Below are 15,901 nucleotides of genomic sequence, written 5' to 3'. Positions count from 1 at the left end.
GCTCGCGTGCATCGAGCGCTGGAGCGCGCGCAGCAAGCGCTGGCGAGCGCGCACAGCGAGCGATGGCTCGCGTGCATCGAGCGCTGGCGCGTGCGCAGCGAGCACCACTTGTGCGATGGCTTGCGATGGGAAGATGCAGCAGCTATGCGACGAGCGCATGGGCTGCGCGCACATGGCCAGCGATGGCTGTGTGCGTGTGGCCCATGGGCGTGCGATGCGTAGGGTGTTTGCATTACGATTAGATCGTTTTGAATGTTTAATTTGAAATTTTCAGTTCACGTAATTTTAATTAATTTTAAAATTAATAATTTAAATTATTTTCTTGGATTTTAATTTTGAATATTGTAATTATAATAAATTTTATTTATTCTAATTATTTTACTAAAATTAAAATCATGAATTAATTTAAATACGACTGAAATCAAATTAAAATTTTTGGATTCAATTATAAATTTATATGGGCTTTAAATTTTAATTAAATTTGTATGTTTCCGGTTAGACTTGAAATACATTTTTATGTTTAAAATTAGTAAAGCATATGAATTTATTGGTTTAAGTGGGAGCGTTTTTTAGTCATAAACTCTTGATTAGGTCTACGAATCCTTAAGGTTAAAACAACTTGATTAGAATTAATAAGGACTGAATAATTGGTAGATTATTGGTGCCCTTGATTAATTGCTGCAAATGTTTACGTGATGCATGATGTGTTTTACTAACCAGCAATGTGGGCCATTCATGATAATGAATGGGTGAATGGTATATATTGTATATGTACTGTTTTGCAGGTTATGAAGTGACTAGTATGGCCCAAATAGGATAGAAAATATGGTCTGCGTACCATTAATTTGAATGTAATTGGTCTAAAGTACCAAAGTCGTTTTTCAATTCAAATATGGTCTGCGTACCATCAAATAGTTGTAATTAGTTTTAATTATAGCTTATCCTATTTGAAGAAAATGGTGCCTCCCACGGAGATTTTCAAGATAGACTTTGAAGTTAAAGCTTCAAGATGAAGTCGGGCCATACTAGATCACATTTATCTTATGCATGCTTTAAGTTATTTATTGCTTTAAATATGTCTTAATTATGCATGAGATTGTGGCTTGATTATGTTGCATGATTAAGGATTTTAGTTCACTTAAAATCTAACCAACATAGTAAGAGCCTTAAGTTCCAAACTTAAAAATTGAGTTAAAAGGTGCCATGCCAAAATATACACTTGCTTGGATATCCTTTACATCAATCTAGTAATAGTTTTCGCTCAGCGAGGTGTTACTTATTGGTCCTAAAGGGGCAAGGTACACAAATAATTGTGAGTACATGTTAGTTTTGGTGAAACTCAACGATATAAGTAAGGAGTCCTTTTATGTCGTGGCAAAATCGATAGGTTTACATAATAAGTTCTTAGACGTACCTATCAACCAAGAATAGTTTCTAGACTATTAGCAAAAGGCTTTTGCTTACCTAAGATGTTTTAGGATTAAGTCGACAAACTGTGCTTAGTTCTTCAATGATTTTAGGATCTTGGAATCATTTTATTCACACCTGCCGGAACACATAACTTGAATAAAATGCTTAATAAACATTGAATTATGCATATATGCTAGAATTTAAGTTTATTAAGAGAAACTGTGAATGGTTATTTATTTGTTTATTCTTTTCAATTGTAGTTTTTAAAATGGCAAACAACAATTCATTCAACATTCGATCAATTCTCAAAAAGGAGAAGTTGAACGGGAAAAACTTCCTTGACTGGCAAAGGAACTTGCAAATAGTTCTTATGCAGGAAGAAAAGGAGTATGTCCTAGATGAGGCGATGCCCGAAGCCGCAGGCGACGGGGTCACTCAGGCAGCCCTCAATCGTTGGATTGATGCCAACAAGGATGTTAAATGTCTAATGCTCGCCACCATGAGTGCGGATCTGCAGAAAACGTTCATCAACTCAGATGCTTTCACAATCATCAGTGAGTTGAAGAACATGTTCCAAGATCTGGCTCGAGTCGAAAGATTCGAGACTCATAGGCAAATTCTTGAGACCAAACTTAAGAAAGGCGAGCCCGTAAGTCCACATGTTCTCAAAATGATTAGACTCATTGAGAATATGAGTAGGCTGGATCAGCAATTTTCTCAGGAAATGGCTATAGACACCATCCTCCATTCTCTTCATAGCGGGTATGATCAGTTCAAACTGAACTACAGTATGAATAGTCTGGACAAAACGCTCACTGAGCTTCACGGTATGCTGAAGACCGCTGAAAAGACGCTCAAAAGTGATAAGCAGGATGTGCTTATGGTGCGTGGGGGCAAGTTCAAGAAATCTGGAAAGAAGAGGAATGCTAAGAAAGGTGGCAACAAGGCCAGCCCAACTAAGCAAACTGGCGCCAAATCTGTAAAGAGGAAGGTCAGTCAACCCACTTCTGAATCCGAATGCTTCTACTGCAAGAAGAAGGGGCATTGGAAGAGAGATTGCTTGAAGCTAAAGGAAGATCAGAAGAACGGAACAGTCGTTCCATCTTCAGGTATTTTCGTTATAGACTGTATACTTGCTAATTCAACTTCTTGGGTATTAGATACAGGTTGTGGCTCACACTTATGTTCCAATCCACAGGGACTAAGAAGAAGTAGAAAGTTAAGCAAGGGTGAAGTCGACCTACGAGTGGGAAATGGAGCACGGATTGCTGCATTAGCTGTAGGAACTTATTATTTGTCGTTGCCCTCCGGGCTAGTTTTGGAACTGGAAGAATGTTTCCATGTTCCAAGTCTTACTAAAAACATCATTTCAGTTTCTTGCTTAGATGCTAAGGGATTTTCCTTTTTTAATAAAAGACAATAGTTGTTCGTTTTATTTTAAAGAGATGTTTTATGGATCTGCTAGATTAGTCAATGGACTTTATTTATTAGATCACGACAAACAAGTATATAACATAAATACCAAAAAGGCCAAAAAGGATGATTCAGATCTCACCTATCTGTGGCATTGTCGATTAGGCCATATAAACTTGAAACGCTTAGAAAGACTTCAAAAGGAAGGAATTCTAGAACCATTTGACTTAGAGGATTATGGTAAATGCGAATCATGTTTACTTGGCAAAATGACAAAGCAACCTTTCTCTAAAGTTGGAGAAAGAGCAAATGAACTATTGGGTTTAATCCATACAGATGTATGTGGACCAATGAGTACAAATGCTAGAGGTGGTTTCAGCTACTTTATCACTTTCACTGATGACTTCAGTAGATATGGTTATGTCTACCTAATGAAGCATAAGTCTGAATCCTTTGACAAATTCAAGGAATTTCAGAGTGAAGTAGAGAATCAATTAGGCAAGAAGATTAAGGCACTGCGGTCTGATAGAGGCGGTGAATATCTGAGCTATGAATTTGATGACCATCTGAAAGAATGTGGAATTCTATCAGAATTGACTCCTCCAGGAACACCACAATGGAACGGTGTGTCAGAACGGAGGAACAGAACCTTGCTAGACATGGTCAGGTCAATGATGGGTCAGGCCGAACTTCCATTAGAATTTTGGGGACATGCACTAAATACAGCTGCACTCACTATAAATAAAGCTCCGTCTAAAGCTGTCGAAAAGACTCCATACGAATTATGGTTTGGAAAGCCTCCAAATGTGTCTTTTCTTAAGATTTGGGGATGTGAAGTATACGTCAAACGATTAATTTCAGACAAACTTCATCCAAAATCTGACAAATGTATCCTTGTGGGCTATCCAAAGGAAACAAAGGGGTATTACTTCTACAATACATCTGAGAACAAGGTGTTTGTTGCTCGAGATGGTGTCTTTTTGGAGAAAGATCACATTTCCAAAATGACAAGTGGGAGAAAAGTAGACCTCGAAGAAATTCGAGTCGAACAACAAACTCTAGAGAATGCTCAAGATGACATTCAGGATGAAACTCAGAGATCTTTAGAAGAATCTGGTGAGAATCATGGTCAAACTAGAAATGTTACCCCGCGTAGATCGCAGAGATATAGATCTCAACCGGAAAGGTACTTAGGTATTTTGACGAACGAGAGCTATGACGTTCTATTACTTGAAAGTGATGAACCTGCGACTTACAAACAAGCTATGACGAGCCCTAGCTCCAAGCAGTGGCAAGAAGCCATGCAATCTGAATTAGACTCCATGTCTGAAAACCAAGTATGGGATTTGGTCGATTTGCCAGATGGCTACCAAGCCATTGGAAGCAAATGGGTTTTCAAACTGAAAAAGGACAAGGATGGGAAACTTGAAGTTTTCAAAGCTAGATTGGTTGCAAAAGGTTACAGGCAAGTCCACGGTGTGGATTACGATGAAACTTTTTCACCAGTTGCAATGCTAAAGTCTATTCGGATAATGTTAGCAATCGCTGCATATTACGATTACGAAATATGGCAGATGGATGTCAAAACTGCTTTCTTAAACGGCGTTTTAACAGAAACTGTGTTTATGACACAGCCTGAAGGTTTTGAGGATCCAAAGAATGCTAAAAAGGTATGCAAGCTAAAGAAGTCAATCTACGGATTGAAGCATGCATCCAGGAGCTGGAATATACGTTTTGATGAAGCAGTCAGTGACTTTGGTTTCATCAAGAACGCAGACGAATCTTGTGTATACAAGAAGGTCAGTGGGAGAAAAATTGCTTTCCTAGTATTATATGTCGATGACATATTACTTATCGGAAATGACATTCCTATGTTGAACTCTGTCAAGATTTGGCTTGGGAAATGTTTTTCGATGAAAGATCTAGGAGAAGCACAGTACATATTGGGCATCAAGATTTACAGAGATAGATCTAAAAAGATGATTGGACTTAGTCAAAGCACTTATATCAATAAGGTGCTTGATAGGTTCAAGATGGCAGACTCCAAGCGAGGCTACCTACCCATGTCTCATGGAATGACTCTAAGCAAGACTCAGTGCCCAAAAACACTTGATGAGCGTAGACGAATGAATGAGATTCCATATGCATCATTGATTGGTTCAATAATGTATGCTATGATATGTACACGCCCGGATGTTGCGTACGCACTCAGTGCTACGAGCAGATACCAGTCAGACCCAGGAGAGGCGCATTGGACTGCTGCCAAGAATATTCTAAAGTACCTGAAAAGGCACAAAGATGACTTCCTGGTCTATGGTGGAGATGATGAATTAATTGTTAAAGGCTATACGGACGCAAGTTTCCAAACCGACAAAGATGATTTCAGATCACAGTCTGGGTTTGTCTTCTGCCTCAACGGAGGAGCAGTAAGCTGGAAAAGTGCTAAGCAAAGCACCATTGCGGATTCTACAACTGAAGCGGAGTACATTGCTGCACATGAAGCAGCAAAGGAAGCTATATGGCTAAGGAAGTTCATAGGTGAACTTGGTGTAGTCCCCTCCATTAAAGGACCAATAGCCCTGTATTGTGATAATAAAGGAGCTATTGCACAGGCAAAGGAGCCTAGACACCACCAGAGAGTCAAGCATGTACTTCGTAGATTTCACCTTCTACGAGAGTTCGTTGAAAGAAAAGAAGTCGAGATAAACAAGATTGGAACTGATGACAACATATCAGATCCATTAACTAAACCTCTGCCGCAGGCGAAGCACAACTCGCACACTGCAGCTATGGGAATCAAGCATATTGGAGAATGGCTTTGATGACCCTGTTTAATGTTTTAAAGTTTTAGAGTTTAAATCTTTGTAAAACATTATTGGTTAATCATTCACAATAAATGAAAAGAATTCATTTTTCCATTTAATTTGTGGTTTATTAAATGATGAGTCCCTTCAATTTGACGATATATTGAAGATAGACTGTCAGGACCAGTCCTGTGACTAAGAAATGTCTATCAAGTGAACTTGAATGTCAAAGGTTGAAAATGGTCCCTAGTCGGAGTTTTCCATAAAATTGGACGCATAGAAAACGTTAGACGACTAGAATGCAAGATGACTAGTAGTTCTGTTTCTTGAACTATGTGGACATGGCAATGTCATAATCATTTGCATAGATACTTACTTTGGGAAGACTAGTATCGGACAAGACCTATGAAACTTTACTGTAAGAGATGAAAATCTGTCATAAGTAAATTTCATTAAAATTATTAGACACTAAATCCTCAATACCTGAGTGATTTGAGATTACTTGTTTGAGAACTGGTTGCTTTGACGTTGACCAACCGTCGCACCGTAAAAGGAGGCTATAAAGGCAACGCTCAGGTAATCACCTATCAAACGAAATCTAATCTCAAGATCGCAAGATTGGGATTGTCCTCCCATAAATCGGGATGAGATGCTTAAAAGATGTACAAGGCCACTCGGAGAGCTAGAAACTGTGAAATGCATGGCCGTGCTCGGATGAATCATAGGCTATGATTATCTGTTTATTTGATCAGTTGAACTCTGAAACCGAGAAACACCTCTGGACATAATAAGGATGACAACTCTTACCTTATGTTCAAGAGCAAGCATCGAGCGACAAAGGAATTAGGAAATGCACACTTGTCCCTAAGGACAAGTGGGAGACTGAAGGAAATAATGCCCTTGGTCCAAGTATGCATTCAATGTTAAGTCTAATAAATGCGGTTCAGTATTAATTAACAAGTTAATAATTCAGTGAGATCAAGTGAGCTGAATGCCTAGCTAGAGGCCGCTTCAGTTCAAGTGGAATTAATGATATTAATCCACAGCTTACTCTTGACTGAACCCGTAGGGTCACACAAATAGTACGTAAACGGATCAAGTATTTAATGGCATTAAATACTCCATCTATGGATATTCGGAATCGACGGATCTTGGTTTCAGTGGGAGCTGAGATCGTCACAGGCAAGAAATGAATACTCCGGAAACGATGATATTGCCGGAAACGGAAATATGGATCGTATCGGAAATATAAATATTATCCAAGTCGTAGATGTTGCCGGAAACGGAAACATGGTACGTATCGGAAAATATTATCGGAAATGGAAATATTGCCAGAATCGGAAATATTGCCGGAAACGGAAATATTGTCAGAATCGGAAATATTATCGGAATCGGAAAATAATTCCGGAAACGGAAATATTAAATATTGTTCGAAACGGAAATTGATTCCGGAATCGGAAATATTAAATATTGTTCGTATCGGAAATGAATTCCGGAATCGGGAATTTAATCGGAAGCGTATCGTACGAATTAGCATCGGACGAGGCCCGCTCGACGAAGGCCCAGCACGAAGCCAGGCCGTCGCCCAGCGAGCCAACGCGCACCATCGCACGCCAAGCCTCGACCAGGCCCAGCGCAAGGCCAGGCCCAGCCAAAGCCTTGGGCGCGCGCGCGAGAGCACAGCAGTGGGCCGAGCGCTGTGCGCCTAGCGTGGGCCGCAAGGCTTGCGCGGGTGTACAGTGCTCGTGCAATGCTTGTGCGGGAATCCTGAAGCAATCGGGATTCGAAGTGTGATTAAATCCTAAAACTATTAGATAATGATTATTTAATTAGACTCCTAGTAGGGTTATAATTAAATAAATTAGTATCCTAATAGGATTCCAAAACCCTTTCCATAACTCTATAAATAGGTGCCTAGGGTCACATATTTTAAAAGATTATTCAAGTATTCAAAGTGAGTTTTTGAGAGAAAATTCAGACACATTCCTTGACTAAAAGTGCCGAAAATCTTTAGTACCTTAAGGGCGATTCTAGTTGGTCAATCTTAAGGCGGATCCGGACGTGCTGTGGACTATCTACGGAGGGACGACACTTGGAGTCCTAAAGACTTGTTCTTGTTCGGTTCGGGCGCAGCTAGGGAAGGCACGCAACAAAGAGTATGCATCTAAACTATGCTATATGATTATGTGTAAATAATATGTATTCCTGGCTTAATGGTTGTTTCCGCATGATTTATGAATTGTCATATGTATCATAACCTAACACTAAAATCATTGAAGAACTAAGCACAGTTTGTCGACTTAATCCTAAAACATCTTAGGTAAGCAAAAGCCTTTTGCTAATAGTCTAGAAACTATTCTTGGTTGATAGGTACGTCTAAGAACTTATTAGGTAAACCTATCGATTTTGCCACGACATAAAAGGACTCCTTACTTATATCGTTGAGTTTCACCAAAACTAACATGTACTCACAATTATTTGTGTACCTTGCCCCTTTAGGACCAATAAGTAACACCTCGCTGAGCGAAAACTATTACTAGATTGATGTAAAGGATATCCAAGCAAGTGTATATTTTGGCATGGCACCTTTTAACTCAATTTTTAAGTTTGAAACTTAAGGCTCTTACTATGTTGGTTAGATTTTAAGTGAACTAAAATCCTTAATCATGCAACATAATCAAGCTTTTGATCTCATGCATTTTAAGACATATTTAAAAGCAATAAATAACTTAAAACATGCATAAGATAAATGTGATCTAGTATGGCCCGACTTCATCTTGAAGCTTTAACTTCAAAGTCCGTCTTGAAAATCTCCGTGGGAGGCACCATTTTCTTCAAATAGGATAAGCTATAATTAAAACTAATTACAACTATTTGATGGTACGCAGACCATATTTGAATTGAAAAACAACTTTGGTACTTTAGACCAATTACATTCAAATTAATGGTACGCAGACCATATTTTCTATCCTATTTGGGCCATACTAGTCACTTCATAACCTGCAAAACAGTACATATACAATATATACCATTCACCCATTCATTATCATGAATGGCCCACATAGCTGGTTAGTAAAACACATTATGCATCACGTAAACATTTGCAGCAATTAATCAAGGGCACCAATAATCTACCAATTATTCAGTCCTTATTAATTCTAATCAAGTTGTTTTAACCTTAAGGATTTGTAGACCTAATCAAGAGTTTATGACTAAAAGGGCTCCCACTTAAACCAATAAATTCATATGCTTTACTAATTTTAAACATAAAAATGTATTTCTAGTCTAACCGGAAACATACAAATTTAATTAAAATTTAAAGCTCATATAAATTTATAATTGAATCCAAAAGTTTAGTTTAATTTCAGTCGTATTTAAATTAATTCATGATTTTAATTTTAGTAAAATAATTAGAATAAATAAAATTTATTATAATTACAATATTCAAAATTAAAATCCAAGAAAATAATTTAAATTATTAATTTTAAAATTAATTAAAATTACGTAAACTGAAAATTTCAAATTAAAATTTCAAAACGATCTAATCGCAACGCAACAACCCCACGCAACGTACGCCCATGGGCCACACGCACACAGCCATCGCTGGCCATGTGCGCGCAGCCCATGCGCTGCGTCGCATCGCTGCTGCTGCTTTCCTTCGCAAGGCATCACGCGAGCTGGTGCTCGCTGCGCGCGCACCAACGCTCGATGCACGCGAGCCATCGCTCGCTGCGTTCGCTCACCAGCGCTCGCTTCATGCGAGCCAGCGCTCGCTTTGTGCGGGCCATTGCTCGCTGCGCGCGCTTGCCAGCGCTCGATCCTGCGAGCCATCGCTCGCTGCGCGAGCCATCGACGCTGGGCGTAGCACTCGTGGCACGCGAGCTTGCGCTCGCTGCGCGCGAGGCTCCGCACGCTTGCGCGAGGCAGTGCGCGTTGTGGCGCAGCTCGCTTGCTGCCCACACGCGACTGTTGTGCCTGCTTTCGCCCTTGCCCATTCGTCCATTGCTCACAGCCCACGACACAAGGCAGGGCTGCTGCCTTGTGCTCGTGCACCATGGCCTTGCTCATTGCATTCGTGCCGCATGGGCGACGAGCTCCCTTGCTCGTCGTCACATGCCCGCACTATACAACACCCCTTAAGGGTAACACGTAGCGTCCATTGCTTTGTGCGTGCAAGTTATATGAGCGAATCGCATAAAATTTAAAATTTATATTTAAAATTAATGACAAATTAATAAATAATATTAATTTCATAATTTTAGGGAGAAAAATCGAAAATTTATTATTCATTTGATTTCCGATTAACATGGATTCAAGTCTAGGTCATAAAAATTTAAAATTTAACATAAATTTACAATTTTTATGGTGGTTTTTAATCATAGGTATCTAATTAAATTATAATTAATTATGAAAATCAAATTAATTCTAAATTATTCTAATTTTCAACAAATTAATCATAATTACAAATTAGATTGCATAATTAACAAGGCTAGGCATTCAAACTTGTTAAACATATACAGTAGGTCAATCAAAAATTCAAGATTTATCAACAAGAATCGCAAATATTTAATTTAACATCTTAAATTTACGAAATTTTGCATTCGAAAAACTAAAACCTCCGAAAAGTCATAGTTAGGCTTCGAATTTGAGAATGCCTTTTACATGCGGAATTGACACAAAAATCACTCGATTTGGATGAGTAACGAAGAAACTGCCGAAAAACTGCTTACGTATAATTAAATAAACGCAATTTGCAATTAATTAACAATTACGAAAATTAATCACCCCTTTTAATTCTTGCAAATTTGTAATATTTAACCATGTTCATGCAATTTAGATTATGAAAATAATAAGAGGTTTCTGATACCACTGTTAGGTTATGATACATATGACAATTCATAAATCATGCGGAAAAACCATAAAGCCAGGAAAACATATTATTTACACATAATAATTTAGCATAGTTTAGATGCATACTCTTTGTTGCGTGCCTTCTCTAGCTGCGCCCGAACCGAACAAGAACAAGTCTTTAGGACTCCAAGTGTCGTCCCTCTGTAGATAGTCCACAGCACGTCCGGATCCGCCTTAAGATTGACCAACTAGAATCACCCTTAAGGTACTATTATTTTCGGCACTTTATAGGCAATTGTGTAATTGAATTTTGCTCTCAAAAACTCACTTTGAATACTTGAATGCTCGATGTAAATATGTGACCCTAGGCACCTATTTATAGAGTTATGGAAAAGGATTTGGAATCCTATTAGGATACTAATTTATTTAATTATAATCCTACTAGGACTCTAATTAAATAAACTAAATCTTTTAGGATTAGATTTAATCATATGACAAATCCCGGTAGCTTTAGGATTCGAGTAGCACACAAACACACACGCACGCACAGCAGCCCACGAGGGGCGCCATGCGCGCGCGCAGCCCATGAGCTCGCAGCCCACTGCCGCAAGCCCACACGCTGCCGCAGCCTTGGCGCGCGCTGGGCCTGCCTTGCGGTGGGCCTGGCGCAGCCTTGGCTGGTGCGTTTGTGACGCGCTGGCTTGCTGGGCGATGGCCCGGCTTCGTGCTGGGCCTTCGTCCGGCAGGCCTCGTCCGATGCTAATTCGTACGATACGCTTCCGATTAATTTCCCGATTCCGGAATTCATTTCCGATACGAACAATATTCAATATTTCCGATTCCGGAATCAATTTCCGTTTCGAACAAATATTTAATATTTCCGTTTCCGGAATTATTTTCCGATTCCGATAATATTTCCGATTCTGACAATATTTCCGTTTCCGGCAATATTTCCGATTCCGGCAATATTTCCATTTCCGATAATATTTTCCGATACGTACCATGTTTCCTTTTCCGGCAACATCTACGACTTGGATAATATTTATATTTCCGATACGATCCATATTTCCGTTTCCAGCAATATCATCGTTTCCGGAGTATTCATTTCTTGCCTGTGACGATCTCAGCTCCCACTGAAACCAAGATCCGTCGATTCCGAATATCCATAGATCACTAGTGGAAAAAGGGTCATTTGCATCGCACTTTTAAGCACATTTGCGTCGCACATCGTGCGTGGCAAAAGCTCTCGACGCAAATGACTAAAAGTCATTTGCGTCGCACATTTGTGCGACGCAAATGAACCTTATTTGCGTCGCACATTTAGCAAATGTGCGTTGCAAATGACTTTTCAGCACCATGCCTGAAAAGTCATTTGCAACGCACATTAGCTAAATGTGCGACGCAAATGACTTTTCAGCACCATGCCTAAAAAGTCATTTGCAACGCACATTAGCTAAATGTGCGACGCAAATGACTTTTAGGCGAAAAAAAAAAGTCATTTGCCACGCACATTAGCTAAATGTGCGTTGCAAATGACTTTTTTTTTTAAAAAAAAATTCGTTTTTTAATATTTTAGTTACAACCCAATAAAAGGCAAATTCACCATAGATCACCCAACATGTTGATAACCTAACTACACTTTTAACATAAAAGTTTAAGTGAACCATAAACGAATGAGGCCCAAGATATCATTCAAGCAGATGAAAAAAACTCCATTGTCAGACCAAAATCAAACAAATTACAATATGAAATAAAAATAAAAATTTGAACCGAGAAAAAAAAAGCCGAGAAATTAAAATTGAAGCACACTAAATTATGAATTTACAGCGTTCGTGCGACACTAAGACAAACAGGGAGGACTTCTCCTGGACGCTTCAAAATTTCAATTACCAAATCAATTTGAGAGTTGAGATCATGCTTGGATAAGCAACTTCCCATGACACACGTAGCACGCAGCGTCAGCGTCAGCGTATTCAAAGACAAATGAGGGAACCATTCAAGAGTCCCAAGAGCAAGATCAAAGGCGACAATTCTCACAAGTTTAGCGGATTGAAGAGCAATTGTTACCGAGTTTGTTTCCCTTTCTCAAGTTTTAACTTTTCAGTTCTCCTACAATAAAAATTTAGAAATTCATTAATTATCTGAACAGCTTGTTTTCAGTCTCAAGAAATGATTCAAACCTACCCAGATCAACAAAAAAACTAACATTAGGTTCATATTTCTCACTAACTGCGCCACCTTTTTGTTTCTGGAATTGGATGTACCGCAATGTGCTTGCAAAGAAAGCTTCAGCAGCAGAATCTGTTGCCGCATTATCACTTTGCATCTCTGTAGTAATTAATTCCATTAGATCCTGGATTGTATTGACGGTGATTTGGTTGTTTCCCTTCTCAAAAAAATAGAGATACCTAAATATGATGGCAAACTCCAAACTTAAATATGCTGTGAATTATCATGGAAATTCAAACATCCAACACGGTCAGAAAACAAACTTTTCTAGCAAGTAGAGAGCTTACTTATTGATGATTTCAATGAACAGCATAACTAAACCACCACTACCCCGAGTAGCATTAGCCATCTGTTGAGCGGCATTTGCGATTTTTAGAGCCCGCTTTAAGCAAAGTAGAACCCTGCATAAAGGAAAACCAATTAAATACACGATAAGGAATTCCAAACCTACCCAGATCAACAAAAAACTAACAACTTAAAAAAAAATCAAAATCCTCAATTAAAAAGTTCAAAATACTCGAATTGACAAACTAACCAACACGATCAAACCCTATATTTATAATAAAACAACTTCAATCCTGCTGTGAGAAACCGGTTACAGTAATTGGCTAAGCTGAAACTGTCATTCGACAGACCGATAGTAATGCGTTGAATAGAAAAAACATTTCCTTATTTTACTAATTGAATAGAGGCCTCACCTTGGGAGAAAACCAATGGCACTGACCCTCACTCAGTGGAGTATCCGAACTACTATAACTGCAGTTGAAGAATACACATTGGTTGTATCCTCCTACATTCACTAAATCATATTAGAACAACACAACAAGCATCAAACTGATGTTTAAATTTGTGTGAGCACAATGTAAGCAACAAAAATATCAAAACAACTAAAAATATGAAAGAAAATAGTTTAACTTCCAAAGAACTATTGATTTTAAAAATTGAATACTCACCAAGACCAGGACTATCTCTGAGCTCATACTTGATATGAGGCTGCCTCCCAACAAACCCATCACCCTCTACAATATCAGGCACCATCTGAAATCAAAATCCTCAATCAAAAGTTCAAACAATTGCTAAAAATGTTCGAATTTACAAACTAACTAACACAATTCATCAAAACAATATAAAAAGTAAAAATTAATTGAAGTTGGATTCATGGTAAAGAGGGGGGAAATACCTAAGAAATAAGGTAATCAATGACGGCGGCGACGTTAACCGAAGATCCAGCTCCAACGGTTTGGCGTTTCACCCAACCTTAAAAACCCTAGAAATAGGCTGATAAACAAGAACCCTTGAAATCTTCTATACACCGTAGGCTGATAAACAAGAACCCTAATTAACATAAATTGCACTGTACCTAAATCGCCGACGAACTAATTCGCAGAATTGGATCGGAGACTCGCTAGCAATCGAGCTGCACTGCTTTGAAATGTCTCCTTCTTCGCGGCGGAATCTAGGATTTTTCTCTTCGAGCCGTGTTTTCGCAAATCTTGATTTTTCCGGGTAAATTAAAGGCAAAATACGTATAGTGGTTAGAGGAGATTTCAAATGAATGAAAGATTGAGAGGTATTGACATCTCATGAATGGAGTTCTGGAAAGAAGAAGAGAGAGAAAAAGAGGGGAGAAGGAATAATTAAAAACTTCCGAATTTTTTTTACCTCCTCTGCGTCGCAGAATTACTAATCTGCGACGCAGGTGACTTAAAGAGTCATTTGCGTCGCAGATTAGTAATTCTGCGACGCAAAGGAGGTAATATTTTGCGTCGCATTATTACTAATCTGCGACGCAAATGACTCTGAGAACATTTTAGAGTCATTTGCGTCGCAGATTAATAATTCTGCGACGCAAATGACTAATTTTAAAGCTTAGAACTGTCAATTGCGTCACATGTTTAAATGTGCGAGGCAAATGTGGTGATGCAAATGATTGTTTTTCCACTAGTGGATGGAGTATTTAATGCCATTAAATACTTGATCCGTTTACGTACTATTTGTGTGACCCTACGGGTTCAGTCAAGAGTAAGCTGTGGATTGATATCATTAATTCCACTTGAACTGAAGCGGCCTCTAGCTAGGCATTCAGCTCACTTGATCTCACTGAATTATTAACTTGTTAATTAATACTGAACCGCATTTATTAGACTTAACATAGAATGCATACTTGGACCAAGGGCATTATTTCCTTCAACTTCCTGGTAAAATAAAAAATAATCTTTCATTTAATAACATATGCCAATTTTTTCCCTTTCTTTCATTTATTTATTTCAATAATCTTTTATGGAAAATATTTGGTGACTTGTGTGTAGCATTGAAATGGGGATAGTCGACCTTGGAAAATCAAAGGATTGTGACTTTGTGTTTGACTATATACTAAATATTTTCCATAAAAGATTATTGAAATAATAAATGATAGAAAGGGAAAAAATTGGCATATGTTATTAAATGAAAGATTATTTTTTATTTTACCAGGAAGTGACATACGGAGTATGTTATTTCTAGTGTATGTTTTAGTGAAAAATAATAGTCTAATATATAATTCATTAATTTGTTACTCCGTATTCACTTATTCTTACAATATAAAAGTCGTTGGGTAGTAAAGGTGAGATTATTAAAAAATATGTTGTAGGTGGGATTAATAAAAGAAAATTGGCCAAAAGTTGGATTAATATTACCAAATTTTCCATGTATATACCAATTTTATATATACTTCGTATTAGATTAGATTAGTTTTTGATTTTGCATTGAATTTTATTTTAGATTTTTTTTTAATTATGAGAGTGTTGCTTTTTGGATGAAATTGTATATGCGTAATATTAATAATTAATTAATAAAAATATCTATGTGGCACTTATTATTTATCTACGTGGAACTAGACTTTTTTATATGATATAATGATTAATTAATTAATCATTATTTTTCATTATAATGATATATGGAGTAATAATTAATTAATAAAAATATCTACGTGGCACCTAATTAGTTATTACGTGGCATTCGACTTTTTAATTCAAAATTTTTTGAAATCTTATTTTTCATTGGCCGAAACCATTAGATTTCCTACATGGCGCTCTAATATTGGATTAATGTTTGATTTTGGATTTAATTTAATTTTAGATTAGTGTTTGATTTTGGATGAATTTTATTTTAGATTTATTTTTTAATTATTAGAGCGTTTGATTTTAGATGGAATT

General features: G+C 37.8%; 1 protein-coding gene across 8 annotated transcripts; it reads right to left on the bottom strand.

Moving 5' to 3' along the window:
• Nucleotides 1-12,164: 12,164 nt before the first annotated feature.
• Nucleotides 12,165-14,641, bottom strand: LOC110777005 (vacuolar protein sorting-associated protein 35B-like). 8 transcript variants are annotated; one of them, XR_008931374.1, is made up of 7 exons: nt 14,068-14,641; nt 13,888-13,985; nt 13,661-13,745; nt 13,406-13,497; nt 12,995-13,108; nt 12,685-12,806; nt 12,165-12,587 (listed from the first exon to the last, which is right to left on the bottom strand). XR_008931374.1 is itself a non-coding variant. In XM_056841168.1 (5 exons), exons 3-5 carry the CDS (start codon nt 13,054-13,056, stop codon nt 12,571-12,573), a joined length of 303 nt encoding a protein of 100 aa, XP_056697146.1. In that variant the 5' UTR covers nt 13,057-13,108; nt 13,406-13,506; nt 13,661-13,858; the 3' UTR covers nt 12,165-12,570. The 8 variants fall into 8 exon arrangements, 2 of the variants coding, with proteins under 2 accessions (XP_056697146.1, XP_056697145.1); XR_008931370.1 differs by having other exon boundaries at nt 12,685-12,886; nt 13,406-13,506; nt 14,068-14,637; XR_008931371.1 differs by having other exon boundaries at nt 12,685-12,886; nt 13,661-13,726; nt 14,068-14,637.
• Between the last annotated feature and the right edge of the window lie 1,260 nt (nt 14,642-15,901).

The sequence above is a fragment of the Spinacia oleracea genome, chromosome 3 (genome assembly GCF_020520425.1).
Source record: "Spinacia oleracea cultivar Varoflay chromosome 3, BTI_SOV_V1, whole genome shotgun sequence".
Lineage (NCBI taxonomy): Eukaryota > Viridiplantae > Streptophyta > Magnoliopsida > Caryophyllales > Amaranthaceae > Spinacia > Spinacia oleracea.
The sequence above is the reverse complement of the archived record's forward strand: the minus strand, read 5'-3'. Positions and strand labels throughout refer to the sequence as shown.